Source organism: Mchenga conophoros, linkage group LG15 (assembly GCF_057382185.1).
Source record: "Mchenga conophoros isolate Kocher_MC1m ecotype Shallow Benthic linkage group LG15, M_conophoros_male_GT1.1, whole genome shotgun sequence".
Lineage (NCBI taxonomy): Eukaryota > Metazoa > Chordata > Actinopteri > Cichliformes > Cichlidae > Mchenga > Mchenga conophoros.
The window spans coordinates 14,623,271-14,640,817 of record NC_140540.1 but is presented as its reverse complement, the minus strand read 5'-3'; the positions used below and the strand labels follow the sequence as shown (position 1 = coordinate 14,640,817).

The window sequence follows — 17,547 nt, the reverse complement described above, 5'->3', positions numbered from 1 at the left end:
GTTTGTAATACTTTGACCTCCAAGATCTATGCTAAATGATGTGTGAGACGTGCCAGACATGATGGTGTCTTTTTGTCTCGCCTGCCATGTGTACATGTCAACACATTCTTAAGAAAAGCTCACGAGAGCAGCCTTAACACAGACACAGCAACAGGTTTCAGTGCACATTTTCATAGATGAGGTTGAAAGCGGTCCTTTGACTTTTATTCATTACATAACAATTGTTTCTAGCGCGCGGCGATCACGGTACATACGGATTCCAGTGTTCTTTGGAGATTCTGTACAGGCTGCCAAACATGATGGGAAGGATCTTGTCGATGTTCTCTTCGATGAGGCTGAGGATGTACTCGTTATTCCAGAAGTAGAGCGCCCGCTCTGCTACCTGCAAACACAGAGAAAGAAGAAAAACTCCAGTTTAAACAATGAAAGCTGACTGGAATTTGGGAGTGTTATGATAATGATGCTCAGAAAGTAGGGGACCAAAGCCCTTTCAGACATGTGCCTCTTGCATAAATCCAGCTTTACATGGGTAATTTCTATGTAGCAGTCATGATAACACGAGAAAAGCTGTTGGTTTATAAGACACTTCAGGCTAAACATAATTCAGTTTTCTTATTTCATTAAGGGTTTTACACCACTTTTACATGTGCACTGTAGCCTATAGGTTGAATCAAAGAACGTAAATGCTCAACACAATTTTATCAGACATTCGATTCATTCATTCAGCAGCAAGGTCTACGCACGGTCTTTGTGAGACAATTAAAGAGAACAGTCTGGTGATTTTCATAGCTTTCAAGTGGCCATTGAGTGTCCTGCTTCCTGCCCTGACTAAACTAAACAGAGCCACGGTTCTCAAAGGAAGCGTTTGTGTGGCTTGTGATAAGTAAAGCATTAACTAATGTACTAGCGGTTCATGTTACACTACAGAAACACAGAACAGACCATCTGAGCATTTCCCTTCAATATTTAACTCCTGTTCTTGCCAACATAATGATCTAAGCCTTCCATTACTGAACAACCACAGCTGGGTTCACAGAATTAACCCGCAGAATTAAAATCACCCTGAAACATCCCTTAGTTACGCTGCTATTGGCTTCGGTTTCCAGGGGATGCAACTACTTTCTGGTATTATAACTAGCTTGTGTTCTTTTGCTCTATGTTCCTCTTTTCACTTTCCCCTCATTCACCAGCCAGTTAAAAGATATTGCTGCCCATAACCCAGTCGGGTGATACAGGAAGTCTTTTCGTGTTAAAGGTTTTTTTCTCCCCACGGTCACTGGGCTGATCATAGGGGGCTACCTGATTGTTAGGGTTTTCCCTTGTAGTGTCTTTAGCTTTCAATAAAAAGAGCTATGAGACAATCGTTGTAGTAAACTGGTGCTACAGAAATAAAACTGAATTAACTGAAATATTAACAGCATCTAACTAATGATTAATAAACTATAAATCAGCAAAATACAAAATTACTAACACAAACCACCACTACCATCAAAAAAAAATATTACAAATATTAAAAATGTTTGATGCACTTTTTCTTTAATGTGCTGGTCCTCAACCCTGAAACAGCACTTCCTGTAGTAAGAACATGTTGGGCACAGATGACCACCTTCTGTACTTCTTATGAGCAACACCACCTTTCGTGTGTGAAAAACAGCTTTAAAGATAAACTTTTATACTGCAATATTTTTAAAAGCATACCTGAAAATGTGGATTGGTCACACATTTGGAGATCTGCTTGAATAGTGGCTCCTGGATCTTTTTGAACTGCGTTGGTTCGATGACATCCAGAATCTCTTCAATTTCGCCAAGAAACATCACCTAATTGGACAGGAGGTGCAGAATATTGAAATGTGGCTGGCAGCATACAGATTTTTAAACGTGTTGTCTATTTGTAGACATGCAGACTACCTCTTTCTGGCTGCAGGTTTTAGGCCAAAACTTCAGCAGACCACGGATCACCTTTGAAAAAGAAACAGAATATTCCTTGAGTTTTTCTCTCTCGTGTCAATTTGAGTGGGCAGCTTTTAGCATCCACAACACATTTCTCTGCAGTGTAGACAAATATAGTGCCTAGTCTTTGTGCTTTCAGTGGGAGAAATGATTAAAGAAAAGAAAAAAGTACCGGCTCGGTAAGCGTAGGATCCTTCTCCAAGAACTGCACCACGCAGTAGGCAAGCTGAGGAGCACAGATAAAAATAAACACAAACAAACCCAAAAATTGCATCAGACAAAGCAGGCATCACACCATTTGAAAATAATATAATTATTTTAATGAATCCACACTGTGTTGAACAAAGCAGTGAATTCTTAAATAAGTATTTTAATTTCCAAGCCACTAGAAGGTGCTGCAGTACAGAGATTACACCATCGCCTTGCTTAATCCTCCTGAGACAAGCAGCTTCATAATTCAGCTATAAACAGTCTAACAGTTTCTGTGCAATGGCACAAATCAAAACCCCCAATAATGTTTCCAGGACATGGTGAAGAGTTTCCTCTACCTGTGCATGAAAAAGAGCCAATCCTTTAGCTGTGTGTAACGGGATGAGCACCTTCATCAGAAACTGCTTGTGCTCGGCTTTCAGAGGCAACGCAAACCCGTTGATGATACTGCAAACATAGAAACAGCAGGACAACGTTAGATTACACACAAAACAGCAGCATGAACTGTGAGAATAGAGCAGAGCATGGCTTTAAAAAGGCCTGAAGAGCCTTTTACCTCAACATTAACAAGTAAAACTAACTCGCAGGTTATTGTAACTACACAAGATAGTGATACGTTTTCTTGTCACTGGTTGGCTGTATTGCACAAACCAATGAGGATTAAAACCCATTGAGACGTCCAAGTGGGCTCAAAAGTTATGACCAGGTCAAATTAATCTCATTCACTACCAACTGAGGGTGTCTGAGTGCTATGACTGCATGGTCAGTATTAACCACGGCCATATTGAGCAGGAAAATATGTGAGCACACCATCACATCATCGTTTTACTAATGTGAGGCCACAACCACACCTTTGCAGTGTGGGAGTCAACCAATAGGATCACTCCCTCCATGATCACCACCTTCTATCAGGTAATATGCAACATACAATATTTCAAGATCATTTAGCATTTCATGATTATTTCTATGGTTTGTTATGCACAATTAATCAACACGGAGAAAGTGATGTTAACGACTTTGCTAAAATTGTTGAATCAACACATCAGGATCAAGGATTTGGTGGAATTTTAAGTGGTGTCCATGCAGGTTATGTTGTATGTGACATTGATCTTGAGCACAATTTTGATGAAAACCCTTTAGCTGATCACTGTAAGTGTGACTAAACTATGACCAATGGTAGTGGTTATTATGAATTGGGGATCATTTTATGGGTTTAACATCTTATATAAAAAAGAAATCTTTCTTAGAAGTTACAATTTCATTCAATTCATAGATCAATAAACGTGTCTGATGATCAGCTTTAGTGTACAGTTACTGTGTAACTTTACATCACACAACATTTTGTCACTCACCTTCCCAGGATCTCTAACAGTTCAGCAACTCCATTGAAGTGTTCGGTTTCATATATGAACCTGGAACAGCAGCAAACACATTGACGATTGAAATTATCAAACACATCACAACTGTGAAAGCAGAGCACCCTGATCAGAAGAATTGATTAGCACCGCTCCCAACGCTGCGCTCCTTTCAAATGCTATCACTCTGATTTGGGATCCAAGTTGGGTAAGTACCATTACACTGATATTTCATGATTCCTAATCAAGAATACAAACAAAATTATACCATCATAGCCTTTATAATTAGCTAATTTATGATTGGAGCCTAAAAATAAACCCACAGAAAACGGGCATCGCCTGCATACTTGCAGCCAAAAGGAAAAAGCTAAATAAGTCTAATCTATGTAGGCAATGAATAATTATCTGGAAAAATCAAACATATTTGGCTTCACACTGGGAGGCTCTTATGTAAGTAAATGATCCATGCATCATTTAGCTCGTCTGTTTGGTAACACATTTCCATCTAGCTGTGCAGACCTGGTATGTACAGACAGAGCCTGACAACTGTGGCACTATTTTTATCCTCTACAGCAGATGGTCAAAGTGGGTGCACCCGTTTTGCCACCTTGCCTGTTGGAAATGACATCAAGTGTCCCCTGTTTCAATCATCTGAAGCTCATTGTCACGCAGCAACAGGAGCAGTAAGGACACAACACACTGCTGCCAGGAGTAAGTGACACCTCCAACTGAACCGTTTTACTTCTCCTGGTGTTTAAGGCCTGGAGTGAATCTGAGTGAAGACTTTAGCTCACTTTGTGCAAGAGGTGGTCAACTGAACAGACCAGAAACACTAAAACTGAAAAGAACTGACTGAATACATTGCTCATCAGTTTTTCAAAAATCTATCAAAAAACTTGCTCAAAACTAAAAATTTTTACTTTTTTTTTTAATATATCCAAATTTGAGCTGACACACTAGACTTCTCTAAGAAGTTAGTCAAACATAACATTCAGCCAATAAAAAGAATGTGCATGTTCAGGAATTAATTGCTGCAATTTGGTATCTTAATTTAAAAAAAATAATTTGCTTTACTATTTTTCTGCTTTTAAAACTAAATAAATAAATAAATAAATAAAACAGCTAATTTAAAAATTCATGGACAACAACAATAATTATATTTTAGCATTAAAAATATAATTTTGATTAAAGAGCTTCTGCATATAGGTAAATTAACCATTACACAACATGATTTTGGTATTTAGAAAATGTTTAATTTAGGGTAGCTGTTGTTTGGTTCTAATAAATTTGTTGTATACCGCTGTAATACTTTTTCAGAAGAATATTTAGTTGATTTTATTGGGGACAGCTTATTCTGTGAGATATAAACCTTAAACCTCTGGTGCAGACGTGGAGAGCTGGAGTAAAGACGGTCAAGTCATTCCTGTTGCACTCCTTTGAAGTCTGCTTAAAGCCTGGGGTGTGCAGCCGGTGAATTGTAATGTAAAGTCATGCTGACGAACCCAGGGGGTTTTCTGTACGGTTGTCCGTATCCTCTCGTTAACAGTCAGAATTTGCATCACTGACAGAAGTGCAGTACCAAATACACCAAGACTCTCACCTGTTTAACAATCCCCTCAACATATCATGGTGTTAGAGGGGAATACATCACCACATAATGTAGCGCAAAAATGTTCATAGTATGCAAGTACATTTTTTTCATTTGTTCAATTTTCAACTCAATTCCATTTAATTTTATTTGTATAGTGCCAAATCACAACAACAGTTGCCTCAAGGTGCTTTATATTGTAAGGTTAAGACCCTACAATAATACAGAGAAACCCCAACCATGAGATGATCCCCTATGAGCAAGCGCTTTGGCGACAGTGGGAAGGAAAAACTCCCTTTTAATAGGAAGAAATTCAGGCAGAACCAAGCTCAGGGAAGGGAGGCCATCTAGCATCATTTGTTTGGGGATCGGGTGGGAACTTTTTTCATATTTGGTCGAACTTATATAGAAGAACTGTTAAGGAGAGGAGGCCAAAACAATATCTAATGATACCTCAAAACAGGTTTGTATTGGTTTTGTGCCTCTTCTTGTTTTGTTTAGTCAGAAATAAATGAAGATGATCTGATGACCCAATACTACACAAGTAAAGAAACATAATAATTCTTATTCTTGAAACAGTAGAGAAAAATATCAGATCTAAATACGTTGTTTAAATCAGATAACAAAACAAAAAACCCAAAACCCCAAAACAAAATGAAAACAAACTTTAAAGGTTTTGTGTCTTTAAGAGAACCTGCTAAAAGTAAAAACAAACAAACAAAAAAAACCCCCACAATAATCTTGACATTTATTCGTTAAAAAAAAAAATCTCATTAAATGTGAAAGATTTTAGTCTGTTTAGTGACAACCAAAAAATGTAAGTGCTTTTTGGGTTTTTCCATAGGGGTTTACAGTGCAGCTGCTTTCCTGGCCCAACTCACTACAGATCAAATTGGGCTACATGTACTCAGTGAAGTGCTATAAAACACCTGTTCAAATGTATCCATTAACAGCTGTTAAACTTTATCCTTTCTTCTTTTTCTTCTCACTCTTTTTAAATTGTAAATATAACAAAAATTATCGTAAAAAGACAGTACATAATAAGTTATAGATGTTCTTAGGTCTATTTTATATGCCCTTAATTTGCATTATATCCCAAAAGACTTTTTGATACCTTAACTAAATTTAGTGACTGGCTTATCAGGTTGAAACAAAAGCTTAGTCCCCCGAGAAAGTTCTTGTGTAAGACTACATACTTCACGGGAAGCTACTGCCTGTTGGTTTCTGTCCCAGAAGGCCAAGCCTCTAGTCCAGGGCTGCCCAATCCCGGTCCTCGAGAGCTACCGTCCTGCAGCTTTTAGATGCATCCCTACTCCAACACAGCTGAATCAAATGGTTTGATTACCTCTTCAGCATGCCATCGTGTTTGGCAAAGGCCTGATAACAAGCCATTCATTTGATTCAGCTGTGTTGGAGTAGGGATGCATCTAAAAGCTGCAGGACGGTAGCTCTCGAGGACCGGGATTGGGCACCCCTGCTCTAGTCTAACTCAGAGCAACTGGCTAATGACAGGTAAAAACAAATACAGGGAACAGGTGTTTGGATCTAGAGACATTCTGATTACAGGGATTTTCCCAGCTCAAAATGGGCCTCTAGGAGGTGACTACACACATGAATGACCGATGTGCATATATTTAAGATAACTTATTTCTGATCATTAAAACCAACCTCTTGTATGCTTGTGGTTACTGCTTAATTGGCGTGTTTTTTGGTGATTTTCTGCCACGTGTTCTTTAAAACCACATATAAGAAAAAATATGAACTAAGACACGTTTTCTGACTGCTGTTAACTCACCGCAAGAAAATGTTGTTAATCTGCTTCCTGATGAAGGCCCGCAATCCCAGGAACTTTCCATAAATTCGATGCAGGATGGTCTTTAGAAAGTCCCGCTCCCTTGGGTCCTCACTGTCAAACAGCTCCAGCAACTTTAAAGAGAAAGAGAAACACTTGAACACTTAGCACAGTATTATTAGGCCTTCTGAAGGTCGGTTGGTGGTCGTCACTGGTTGGACACAAAAGCGTATATTTTTAAATGCTGTGACGTGCTCCTCTGATTAATAATAGTCACGGTAAGATATAATCAGTCATCTTTTGAGTTTAGTTCATGACGCATTTCATCTCACTATGATACTACTATATGACTCATTCAATACACTGCCTCTGGTGTGCAGTGTGGCTCAATTTTGTATTTCGTAAATATGTAATGCTTTCTTCTTAATACTGAAATGTTGTGAAGATCACACACTGTGATAGCAGTTCTGTGTACCTCTTGGCTGTGTACAGCTTATTTTTGGAGATTTAAAAAATAAATCATTAAACTGGACTTCTTCATTCTGTGTGTGCGCGTGTTTTGTTGAGTGAAGTTCTAGTTCTAGTATGTTACTTAACATTAACTAGCAGAGCTATGTGTGTGCTTGTGCATTGCACCCATACAGATTATTAGTGCTGGACAGTATTTTTAGATTCTAGGGAGCTGTTTATTTCCGTGTATCATTTTTGCCCTACTGAGGAAAGTGAGCTGGGTAATTGTTTCGTTCTTGCTCATCTTAATTTTTGCATCATATGACAAGCTGGAAGTAAGAAAGGCGTTTAGTTAATAAAAGATCCCTCTGGATACACTCCACAGTACTCCTGATGGCCAAAAATAGTGCACGCTTAACTGCATTCAGCAGCACATCGCTACTCAAGGTGGCTAACTTGAAGTCTACCCACTCATCCAAAGATGTTCACTTCTGGTGAAAGAAATCCAACGCTGTCATAGTCAGAATTCTAAAAAAAAAAAAAAAATCATATGATGTCGTAGTGGCTATCAACTGGCATACTGCTTATGATTCGGTAATCAACTTGCTATTTCTGTATGTTGTCTGGTGCAGAGCAGCTACTCCCTATCAAAAAAGGGTCAGTTTACAGTCAAACTGCTCACAGAGTAAAGCAGCAGACCCACTCTGTGTAAAGAAAGGGGGAGGTGTATATTCAGGTTATAATTCTTCATGGCTTTCATCACATCAAGTGACTGTTTGACACTGCCACATTGTCTCTTGACACATCTTATTATTAAAAACAGATTAAAGTGACTTACATTCACTGAGCCAGCTGTCACCTTAAATTATGCAAACATATATACATAAGAGACAACACATGAGGTGCTTAACCAGCTACCAACATCTTCTCTAACAAGCACAGAGCATGTGTGAGTGAATTCTCTATCATTTAAACAGATTTGAGAGCCCTGGTGTAAAGCAGCCACTTGCATTAACATGCGATGACTCATTATTACAATACTGTTGAAGGGAGTCAAGCCGATGCCACCGAGTTCAAATGGAGTGTTTTCAGGCTCTGATCAGCTTCGGGACATGGCACTCATCTTCCACTAGCATGTCATCAGCACCTCGGTGACAGAGCTGACATCTATTTTTAACTATATCCAGAAAAAGGGTTTCACATGTTGTTCTTCTGCACGGTGCTGATTCACATTCATTCAGCTCAGAACCAAAAATCTGGCTGTTAAACGGCACAACCACTTTCTCTATGCTGCAAATGAGCAGCTAGCTATTAGGCTTTCCTCTGGTTCATTAGAGCACATCCTGGTCATTCCCATATTTCCCAGTTTGTTTCAAACTGTATAGATCACAATTAAACATGAGATACAACAGACAAACTATGGATCATGAAATGTTTGTTTGGTTTAATTTACTTTGAGTTATTTTGAAATGAAAGCAGCTGGTCAGACCACTTCAGCAGGATGCTGAGAAAACAGGAGGTCTAAAATTCTGAGACTCAGAAATCTTCAATATACTATCACAGTGCCTTCACCAGCTGGTTAATGTACTTAATGCAAGATATTCAACTAATGGATACATTTACACATTATATAGTTTATATTTTGTGTGACATTAAGAATAGTCAAAGTCAAAATTTCGAGGAAAAAAGGTCAAAAAGTGGAGATTAAATGTGTTGTTTTTGAGACTAACTATTACTGATTGATTTTTGCTTTTGGGCCATGCATTGTGCTTTACGTGGGGTGGCTGCTAAAGTGGGGTAACCTCCTCTGCAGCCACACCCCAGTGTTTGGGGGACAATCGGACCAACGGCACATCTAGCTTTCCCCTAATACAGTGGGGCAAAAAAGTATTTAGTCAGCCACCGATTGTGCAAGTTCCCCCACTTAAAATGATGACAGAGGTCAGTAATTTGCACCAGAGGTACACTTCAACTGTGAGAGACAGAATGTGAAAAAAAAAAAAATCCATGAATCCACATGGTAGGATTTGTAAAGAATTTATTCGTAAATCAGGGTGGAAAATAAGTATTTGGTCACCTCAAACAAGGAAAATCTCTGGCTCTCACAGACCTGTAACGTCTTCTGTAAGAAGCTTTTCTGTCCCCCACTCGTTACCTGTATGAATGGCACCTGTTTGAACTCATCATCTGTATAAAAGACACCTGTCCACAGCCTCAAACAGTCAGACTCCAAACTCCGCCATGGCCAAGACCAAAGAGCTTTCGAAGGACACCAGGAAAAGTATTGTAGACCTGCACTAGACTGGGAAGAGTGAATCTACAATAGGCAAGCAGCTTGGTGTGAAAAAATCAACTGTGGGAGCAATCATCAGAAAATGGAAGACATACAAGACCACTGATAATCTCCCTCGATCTGGGGCTCCACGCAAGATCTCATCCCGTGGGGTCAAAATGATCATGAGAACGGTGAGCAAAGATCCCAGAACCACACGGGGGGACCTGGTGAATGACCTGCAGAGAGCTGGGACCAAAGTAACAAAGGTCACCATCAGTAACACACTACAACGGCAGGGAATCAAATCCCGCAGTGCCAGACGTGTTCCGCTGCTGAAGCCAGTGCATGTCCAGGCCCGTCTGAAGTTTGCCAGAGAGCACATGGATGATACAGCAGAGGATTGGGAGAATGTCATGTGGTCAGATGAAACCAAAGTAGAACTTTTTGGTATAAACTCAACTCGTCGTGTTTGGAGGAAGAAGAATACTGAGTTGCATCACAAGAACACCATACCTACTGTGAAGCATGGGGGTGGAAACATCATGCTATGGGGCTGTTTTTCTGCCAAGGGGACAGGACGACTGATCCGTGTTAAGGACAGAATGAATGGGGCCATGTATCGTGAGATTTTGAGCCAAAACCTCCTTCCATCAGTGAGAACTTTGAAGATGAAACGAGGCTGGGTCTTCCAACATGACAGTGATCCAAAACACACTGCCCGGGCAACAAAGGAGTGGCTCCGTAAGAAGCATTTGAAAGTCCTGGAGTGGCCTAGCCAGTCTCCAGACCTCAACCCCATAGAAAATCTGTGGCGGGAGTTGAAAGTCCGTGTTGCTCGGCGACAGCCCCAAAACATCACTGCTCTCGAGAAGATCTGCATGGAGGAATGGGCCAAAATACCAGCTACTGTGTGTGCAAACCTGGTAAAGACCTATAGTAAACGTTTGACCTCTGTTATTGCCAACAAAGGTTATGTTACAAAGTATTGAGTTGTATTTTTGTTATTGACCAAATACTTATTTTCCACCCTGATTTACGAATAAATTCTTTACAAATCCTACCATGTGGATTCATGGATTTTTTTTTCACATTCTGTCTCTCACAGTTGAAGTGTACCTCTGGTGCAAATTACTGACCTCTGTCATCATTTTAGGTGGGGGAACTTGCACAATCGGTGGCTGACTAAATACTTTTTTGCCCCACTGTATGTACAGACTCAGTTGTTTCTGAAGTCATTTCTCTTTTCTGTTGTTCAGGATTTATTCGCTCCGAGTCCAATTTCAACAGCTTTACAGTTTCACATTACCTGGCAAAACAATGCAGACACAGCACCCATGCATAACTGCAAACATGACTCACTACGTTGAGGATTGAGTGGAGTACAAATTTATAAAATATACATAAATCGCAGAAAACCGACACACTAATTCCAAAGTAGCTATCCAAACTATCTGCAAGATGTTGTGCTGATTTCTTTAAAGCAGGACTGCTTCATAGCACCTGCTAGAGTAACAACATTTCTCCATCAAAGTGATGAAGTAACTCAATTTGTCAGGAGTCATTTTCAAAGGTTATCCACCAACACTTTCTAATGTTTACTTTGTGATAAATGTATGTTATGAAAAAATGTTAACTTATGTAACTGTAACTAAATATTTTATTTATAAGCCAAAACCAAAACAGTGATTAGTCGTTTCCATGAAAATACCCCGAGGGGGTCGGAGCAGCAGCAGGGCTGAAACAATAACTTGATTGACAGAAAATGAATCGCTCTGATCTCTCAGCTGAACTTTATTACACCAGATCGACTATCAGTGATGACAAAATGTTATGTGGATGTGAACATTGGAGGTTTTTTTAAATGAAATGAAAGCATGCTATTCAGACATATTGTTTGTGCCTTAGGTAATATAAATATTTAACAATGACAGGGTGACACTGGATAAAGTCATCGGGAGTATTTTTTCACAAATAAGGGAGGTCTATGTCAGATTTAATTTCATTAACCACTGAATATGTAAAGGAATATATGACAATATTATGAGTCTGCACAGATGACAACCATGGAAACCAGTTATTACTGAATTTAGAGTACATGTTAAAAAACTGGGCCCCTCTGATAGACCTGTCCAGGTATGCTGAGACAACATGAACAGAGACGTACTGTACATGCAAGATGAGTTAAAAACTGACTGCAATGACTTTCAAGTGAAACAACAGCTTTCTATTTGCGTATAAAACCTCAGGCACTCACTGACACTGACCGGACAATGTCACATTAACGGCTCAGCTGTACTGCATGAGAATGACACGGCACTCTGTGTTAGCAGATGTGACTTCAGTTTTTGGGCGTTTTGGAGGTCCTTATTGATTGTCAAATAAATAGCAATGCATAGCTGCTAACAGGGATATCATATTATTGCACCATGCTCATACTTGTGGTTTCTCTCACTTCTTTAATTAGTGCCTCCTCTCCTCTGGCCATCTGCCTCCTGCCTGTGACCCGTGGTGAGAGGACTCTTCAAACAATTAGTCCATCTGTATTCACAAGCTGTTTTGGTTATTTAAGATGACCACACTTTAGTGTGCGATTCAAAACATCAAGTCACATTGTCACATGAGATTTTAATCAAAGGTAGCGCCAAATATAAATTAAAAACAATATTATCAACACTTTTAGATCTGAGATCATAAATGCAGCTGTAGTTGAACGATAAAAAATTATTTATGATGTAGCTGTGCCAAATGTCACAATGAACTGACACCACTGTAGCATGAAGCTCCAGATATTCTGTTAAAATATCTGTTGAAATGACTCCTCCAGTCAGGAGGCAGTTGCAAGCCCAATTCCCCCCAAAAACTAAAACTATTTCATGTATGTCACGTTTGCAAATCCTATTGTTTTTACTAACTACCTGGTTATTGTTTGCATTTACAGTTGGGACATTACATGAGATAGTTTTATTTTAGGGCTTTTTTCTGAGTATTGTTTACTCTTCTTCAGGATTTGGTGCTTTTGCAGAACTCTCACTTTCAGTTTTGGTACACTTGCACTATTTTGACATCTAAGAGGGAGTTCTGCTTTCCATTTTTAGCAACCTCTAACTGGTTACATACCATGCTGTAGGTGTTGGTTGATTGCCACAAAGCACTTGTATTTAATTCTGACTGACTTTGTGTTTGCCAGATGACGATGAAAACTTTAAAAGTTAGATGAAGATGATGACCCTGCAAATGCACTTTCTTCAAACATGTCTCAGTTTTTCCACCTTCAGTCGACTGCAGAAATGCTGTGGCATGGCTCCTTGGGTTAACCACCTTACTTTGCTCTGCTACATCAGGCTGAGGAATTACTTTGTCAGTTAACTACTATAAATCTAGCCATGTTAAATGAACAGTTCTTAACATCTTATTATATATTGTTTCCAATATGCAAAATGCTGAGAATATTACAAAATTTACGCCTTCCTTCTTTCTAATTTCAACAATTTGCAAGCATTTAAACAGGGCCGAGTTGTACCCATTTTTTTTGACCTGAGTGGTTTTTGTCATTCTGGTCAAAGCACAAAACCAATGAGGAAATACGACAGATACTATCAAACTCCTCATAAATAAGCTATGAATGTAACCATCTATCAAGTCACTGAACTGCAAGCCACGAGCAATGGTCTGGTTACATTCTGGACATGCTGCAAATCGATTACAGGAGTCACACAGAGAAACAGCCATATAGTCTTACATAAAACCAATTTACGATCACCAATTAACCTACCCACCATGACTGAATTATGACAGAACACTGTAAACCCCGCAAGTACAGGGAAAACATGTAAACATGAAACAGAAAAGCCCAAACAAACATACTGAAACACCATACCACCGGGGCAAGAAGATCGGCAGAATTCAGTCATAAGGAACTGCACTCCCCAAATTTTCCAACCACAAGCTAACAGTTAGCTTTACATGCATTTCTTTTTATCAGTTTGTTTTTCCCCCTCACTCTAAACTGCTGTGTTTCGTTTTCTGTATAGTCCACACCCATTTTAACGGGGGAAATGGGTGTGGACGTTCAGTGATGCAATAATAGAAACATGAAATATTAATAGAGTGCAAATTAACTGCAGGGTTTATTTTAGGTAGGTATGTAACTAAGGTGTAACGACTAAGTTACGGCAAAGTACAAAGGAAAAAAGTTTTATCAGTATAAGACACAATAAGAAGAATTTTTCCTTGTGTGGTGTTGGAAGCTCATGATTTTGATCATGCGTTTCCTTCCAGAGAGAAAATATTCTTGACCAAAACTAGTGAACCTCTATCTCTTCCTCTAGCTATCCAAGCCTCTTCTGTGTTTTATGAGCACCTTAGAAGTATCTTTGAATACTCAGTCTCATGCTGTGTGTGTATTATGCTAAGGGCTAACAAAGCCTTGCCTTTACTACCACCCATACATCCATCCCACACTCTATGCTTCAACCACAGTACGCTTTCCTTAAGAGTAAACAACTGGCAGCTATTTAAAGCTCACAAACGACACACTCGCATCATGGAAAGTCAGAGCAGGCACCTCGGATGTGCCCCAGCCAGCATTCCAGACCTTGTGGTTCCTTTTAGTTGCTGCTTCACAAGAAGTGAAACATTCCTGCAGTAGGTGGGTACAGATCCAGGACACATGGAGACGAGCTGCAACATATTAACAGTCTGATTCATCTACAGAGAGCACTGAAACCTGTGAACTCCCAAAACACATCACAATGGGCTTTAATGACTCGTGTTATATTTAATCACGCACACAAACTCCAGTAAGATGAGACACCACCTGTAACAATTAGCAGAATCTGTAAATGGTTGCAAGAATTACCTGATCAATAGTTTTTGTCACATTCAAGCAAAAACAGCAAAAATTATAAGTGTCCATTCTTCCTCCCTCTCCACCTCTTTTTGCAGCGAGGTGCTCTCAAACATTCCCAGAGAAATGCTGTCCTGGATTTGCCCTGGAGTCTCATACCTCTCACCTGAGCAGAGATCAGGTACCCAACCTACCCTACCTCTAGACTGAGCGCATCAAAGGAAGTTCATTTCGAATTATAACGTGAATATGCTAAATAACAAAGCAAATAAATAATTATCAAGGACCAAACTATTGCTAAAAGACTTAAAACACAATGGCACTTTCATTTTTTCTAATATGTGCTGGTCATTAATATACAAGCGGAGAGAAATCAGTGAACTCTATATAAACAATATCAGAAAAATGTTCATCAAGAAAGGTTACCATCATTTTTTTGTGAACTGCTAAAGCTGCAAATGTTGTGTTGTAGCAATGCTCCACACATAATGTTCACAAAGGTTTATGTTATCTTGTCTGGTTTTAATTTATTGACCTAAACACACAATTTCTTATTTCTTTGAAATCCCTATAACCTGGTCGTGGTATGGTAATTTAGAAACTGCTTATTTACATCATCATCATCATTATTATGAAAGTTGTCTGAAGTGTTCTTTGGAGGGGACACATACCTAAAAATAATCAAAGGCCTTTAATATTACAACTACACTAATGAAAACAGTGGTTGGAGACTGCTCCTTTTCCTCTAGTGTTGCCAACTCTTGAACCACTTTAGACGTTGTTGCTTTGGAAATGATTTCTTTGAAGACATCTTGCTTTAAAAAAAGGTCTGCAGGCCAGTTTCCATCTGTAATGGGACTTTTTTGTGTCAAAATGGCAGTAACACAGAGTCAGTGTGCTATCAGTCTTCCACTGAATGGAGCCAAGTTAGCAATTGGATTCAATTGAAGCCTGAAAGCATCTGCAGTCAGTCTAAGTTGGACAATGAAGGTTTGGAGACAGGTTTCCTCCCATCAGGTAACCTATGAAATCACATCAAAGCAGCAGGTCTCCACAACTACTTGCAATCAGTAAAATAAATAAAAAGAATAATTCAATGCACCTTCTTTTCAACAAACAAAAACCCACCTGCAGAACAAACTTCTGATCAATATATCTCTTTGCAATGCTGGGTTGGAAGTCTGGATTCTCCAAGAAGCGCAGAAGAAACTCATAGACCAGCTGGAATATCAAGAAAAATTCCAATTTAAATAGGAATATGCATTTTGCAGAGGTTGTGACATAAAAGTATTAAATCAGAACGGTTCAAATCAGAGAGTGAAACACAAGATCCTTACTTGTATGTGAGGCCATGCAGCTTCCAGAGTGGGCTCATCCTCTTCTGGGTCAAAATCCGGATTGTCACTTGGTGGGAGAACCCGGAAAATATTGGTGCAGATCTGCATGGGAAAGGGAGAGATTCATTAACTTAAAACCAAACCAAATGAAAGTCGAGGGTTTAACTTTTAAGGAGTACATGGAATACAATGCAGCAGAAGAACACAACATTATTCACACGTGTTCTTTACTTCTAAGCTTCTCACAGTGCGACCTGGATTTTCTGGCTTCTCTCAGCTTTTTATGTCTACAGGTTTTTTTCTCGTCTCCATTTTCCCACAAAGTTTTGTTGTGTTTAACCAACGATGCATTTAGTTCCCTGATACTAGCTACCTTATTCAAAATCTGTTACTATAATTGGCTTTCACTAATGCTAATTCTCACACCCCGCCTTGTTTTCTTTTATTTATTTATTTTTTTCAATCGAACATTGTAAAGTAGTGCAAATGATCATCATGTCCTCATAGTGTGACAAAGCTCTTATTGAGTTTAGGTACAGATATTTTGTATAAATATCAAACAACTGATGCTACCTGGTGAACCAAAATAAACTATAGTCCACTGCTGTATGGCCTGATTGGAGAGATGAGATCTTAGTGATAAGATCAGGCCAGCTAAAACAGCAGTAGAGAAAGGCATTCAGGTAGGTTTGTGTATTTTGTTGATTGTTTAACATGATTATTTTTTAACTGAAATATCATGGAATTATTCAATGAAATCCTTAATCTATCAATATAATTAAAAACCAAGTGAAGGTGCTGGCCAACACAGGGAACGTCAATGTTTTTGAACACGAAGCCTGTCTCGCTGGTCTGCCCCCTATGCAGGTGCAGGCAAGAGATGAAATGAGAGCTCAGGCTCAGAATAACAGTTAAATATTCCTTCACGGGATCAGAGTTGGAAACCTTGTGAGTTTTATTTCCTCTACATCAATGCTGTGTGTTAAATCTACACTGCAGGTATGTTTTAATTGAAACCCTAATTTTGCCTCTTTTGTAAAATTTGCCACTTGCACAGACTACCTTGTGAGCTCTACACAGAATGATGCAGAAGTATAAATTAAGCTTTAGTCGTCTTGTCTGCACTGAATAGTGTTTGATTGGAGCTTTTTTTTTGGGGGGGGGGGGGGGGGGGGGGGAGCTTTGCTGTAAAGGATAAGGGTATGCTTGGTTATAACGCAAGAGCAAGAAGAAGCTTTGTAGTAAAAATGAATAAAAAGGCAACCGTTTTATCCTCATTTCTTTATTCTCCATACTTGTACTTCTGCTGCCAATACAGGACAGCACCTGCAAAAAGCCGCTGCCAATTCTGCATGAGTTGCAACCCCTTATTAAAATTCTATAGCAGAGACAATCACCGGTAGACAGGTCACCGTCACCTTGTTATTTTTAGCAAGAGTAAATTTGAGAGTGACACACAGGGCAGCAGGGTGCTGGAAAAGCTACCATTATGTGATTGGATGCACACTGTCACGCTGAAGTGATAAAGACAACATCAAATTAACTATTGGCAGCTGGAAAATCCAACTGACACTAATGGGAAAGGAAGGCAGCAAAGAAATTTAAAACCAGACAGTAGCCCAAATTCTGACAAGCTCAGTAATCCACTGAAAACTTTCTATCCAAATGCAGTTATTACATTTACACAGCAAGTCGGAACATTACTGACATCTTACTAGAACATATAATTAAGGTTTGTTACACA

The 17,547-nt window shown here is 39.2% G+C and overlaps 1 protein-coding gene across 1 annotated transcript in view; it reads right to left on the bottom strand.

The window, feature by feature from the left end:
• ppp2r5a (protein phosphatase 2, regulatory subunit B', alpha isoform) overlaps positions 1 to 17,547 on the bottom strand; it is a 58,147-nt gene that overhangs the window by 2,411 nt on the left and 38,189 nt on the right. The window contains exons 3-11 of the mRNA XM_085247588.1: positions 15,804 to 15,905; positions 15,595 to 15,687; positions 6,899 to 7,029; positions 3,513 to 3,572; positions 2,499 to 2,607; positions 2,123 to 2,176; positions 1,909 to 1,959; positions 1,699 to 1,818; positions 255 to 382 (exon numbers count right to left, since the gene is read on the bottom strand). Of these exons, the coding sequence (XP_085103714.1) occupies positions 255 to 382; positions 1,699 to 1,818; positions 1,909 to 1,959; positions 2,123 to 2,176; positions 2,499 to 2,607; positions 3,513 to 3,572; positions 6,899 to 7,029; positions 15,595 to 15,687; positions 15,804 to 15,905 (848 nt within the window). The remainder of the gene's footprint in view (positions 1 to 254; positions 383 to 1,698; positions 1,819 to 1,908; positions 1,960 to 2,122; positions 2,177 to 2,498; positions 2,608 to 3,512; positions 3,573 to 6,898; positions 7,030 to 15,594; positions 15,688 to 15,803; positions 15,906 to 17,547) is intronic.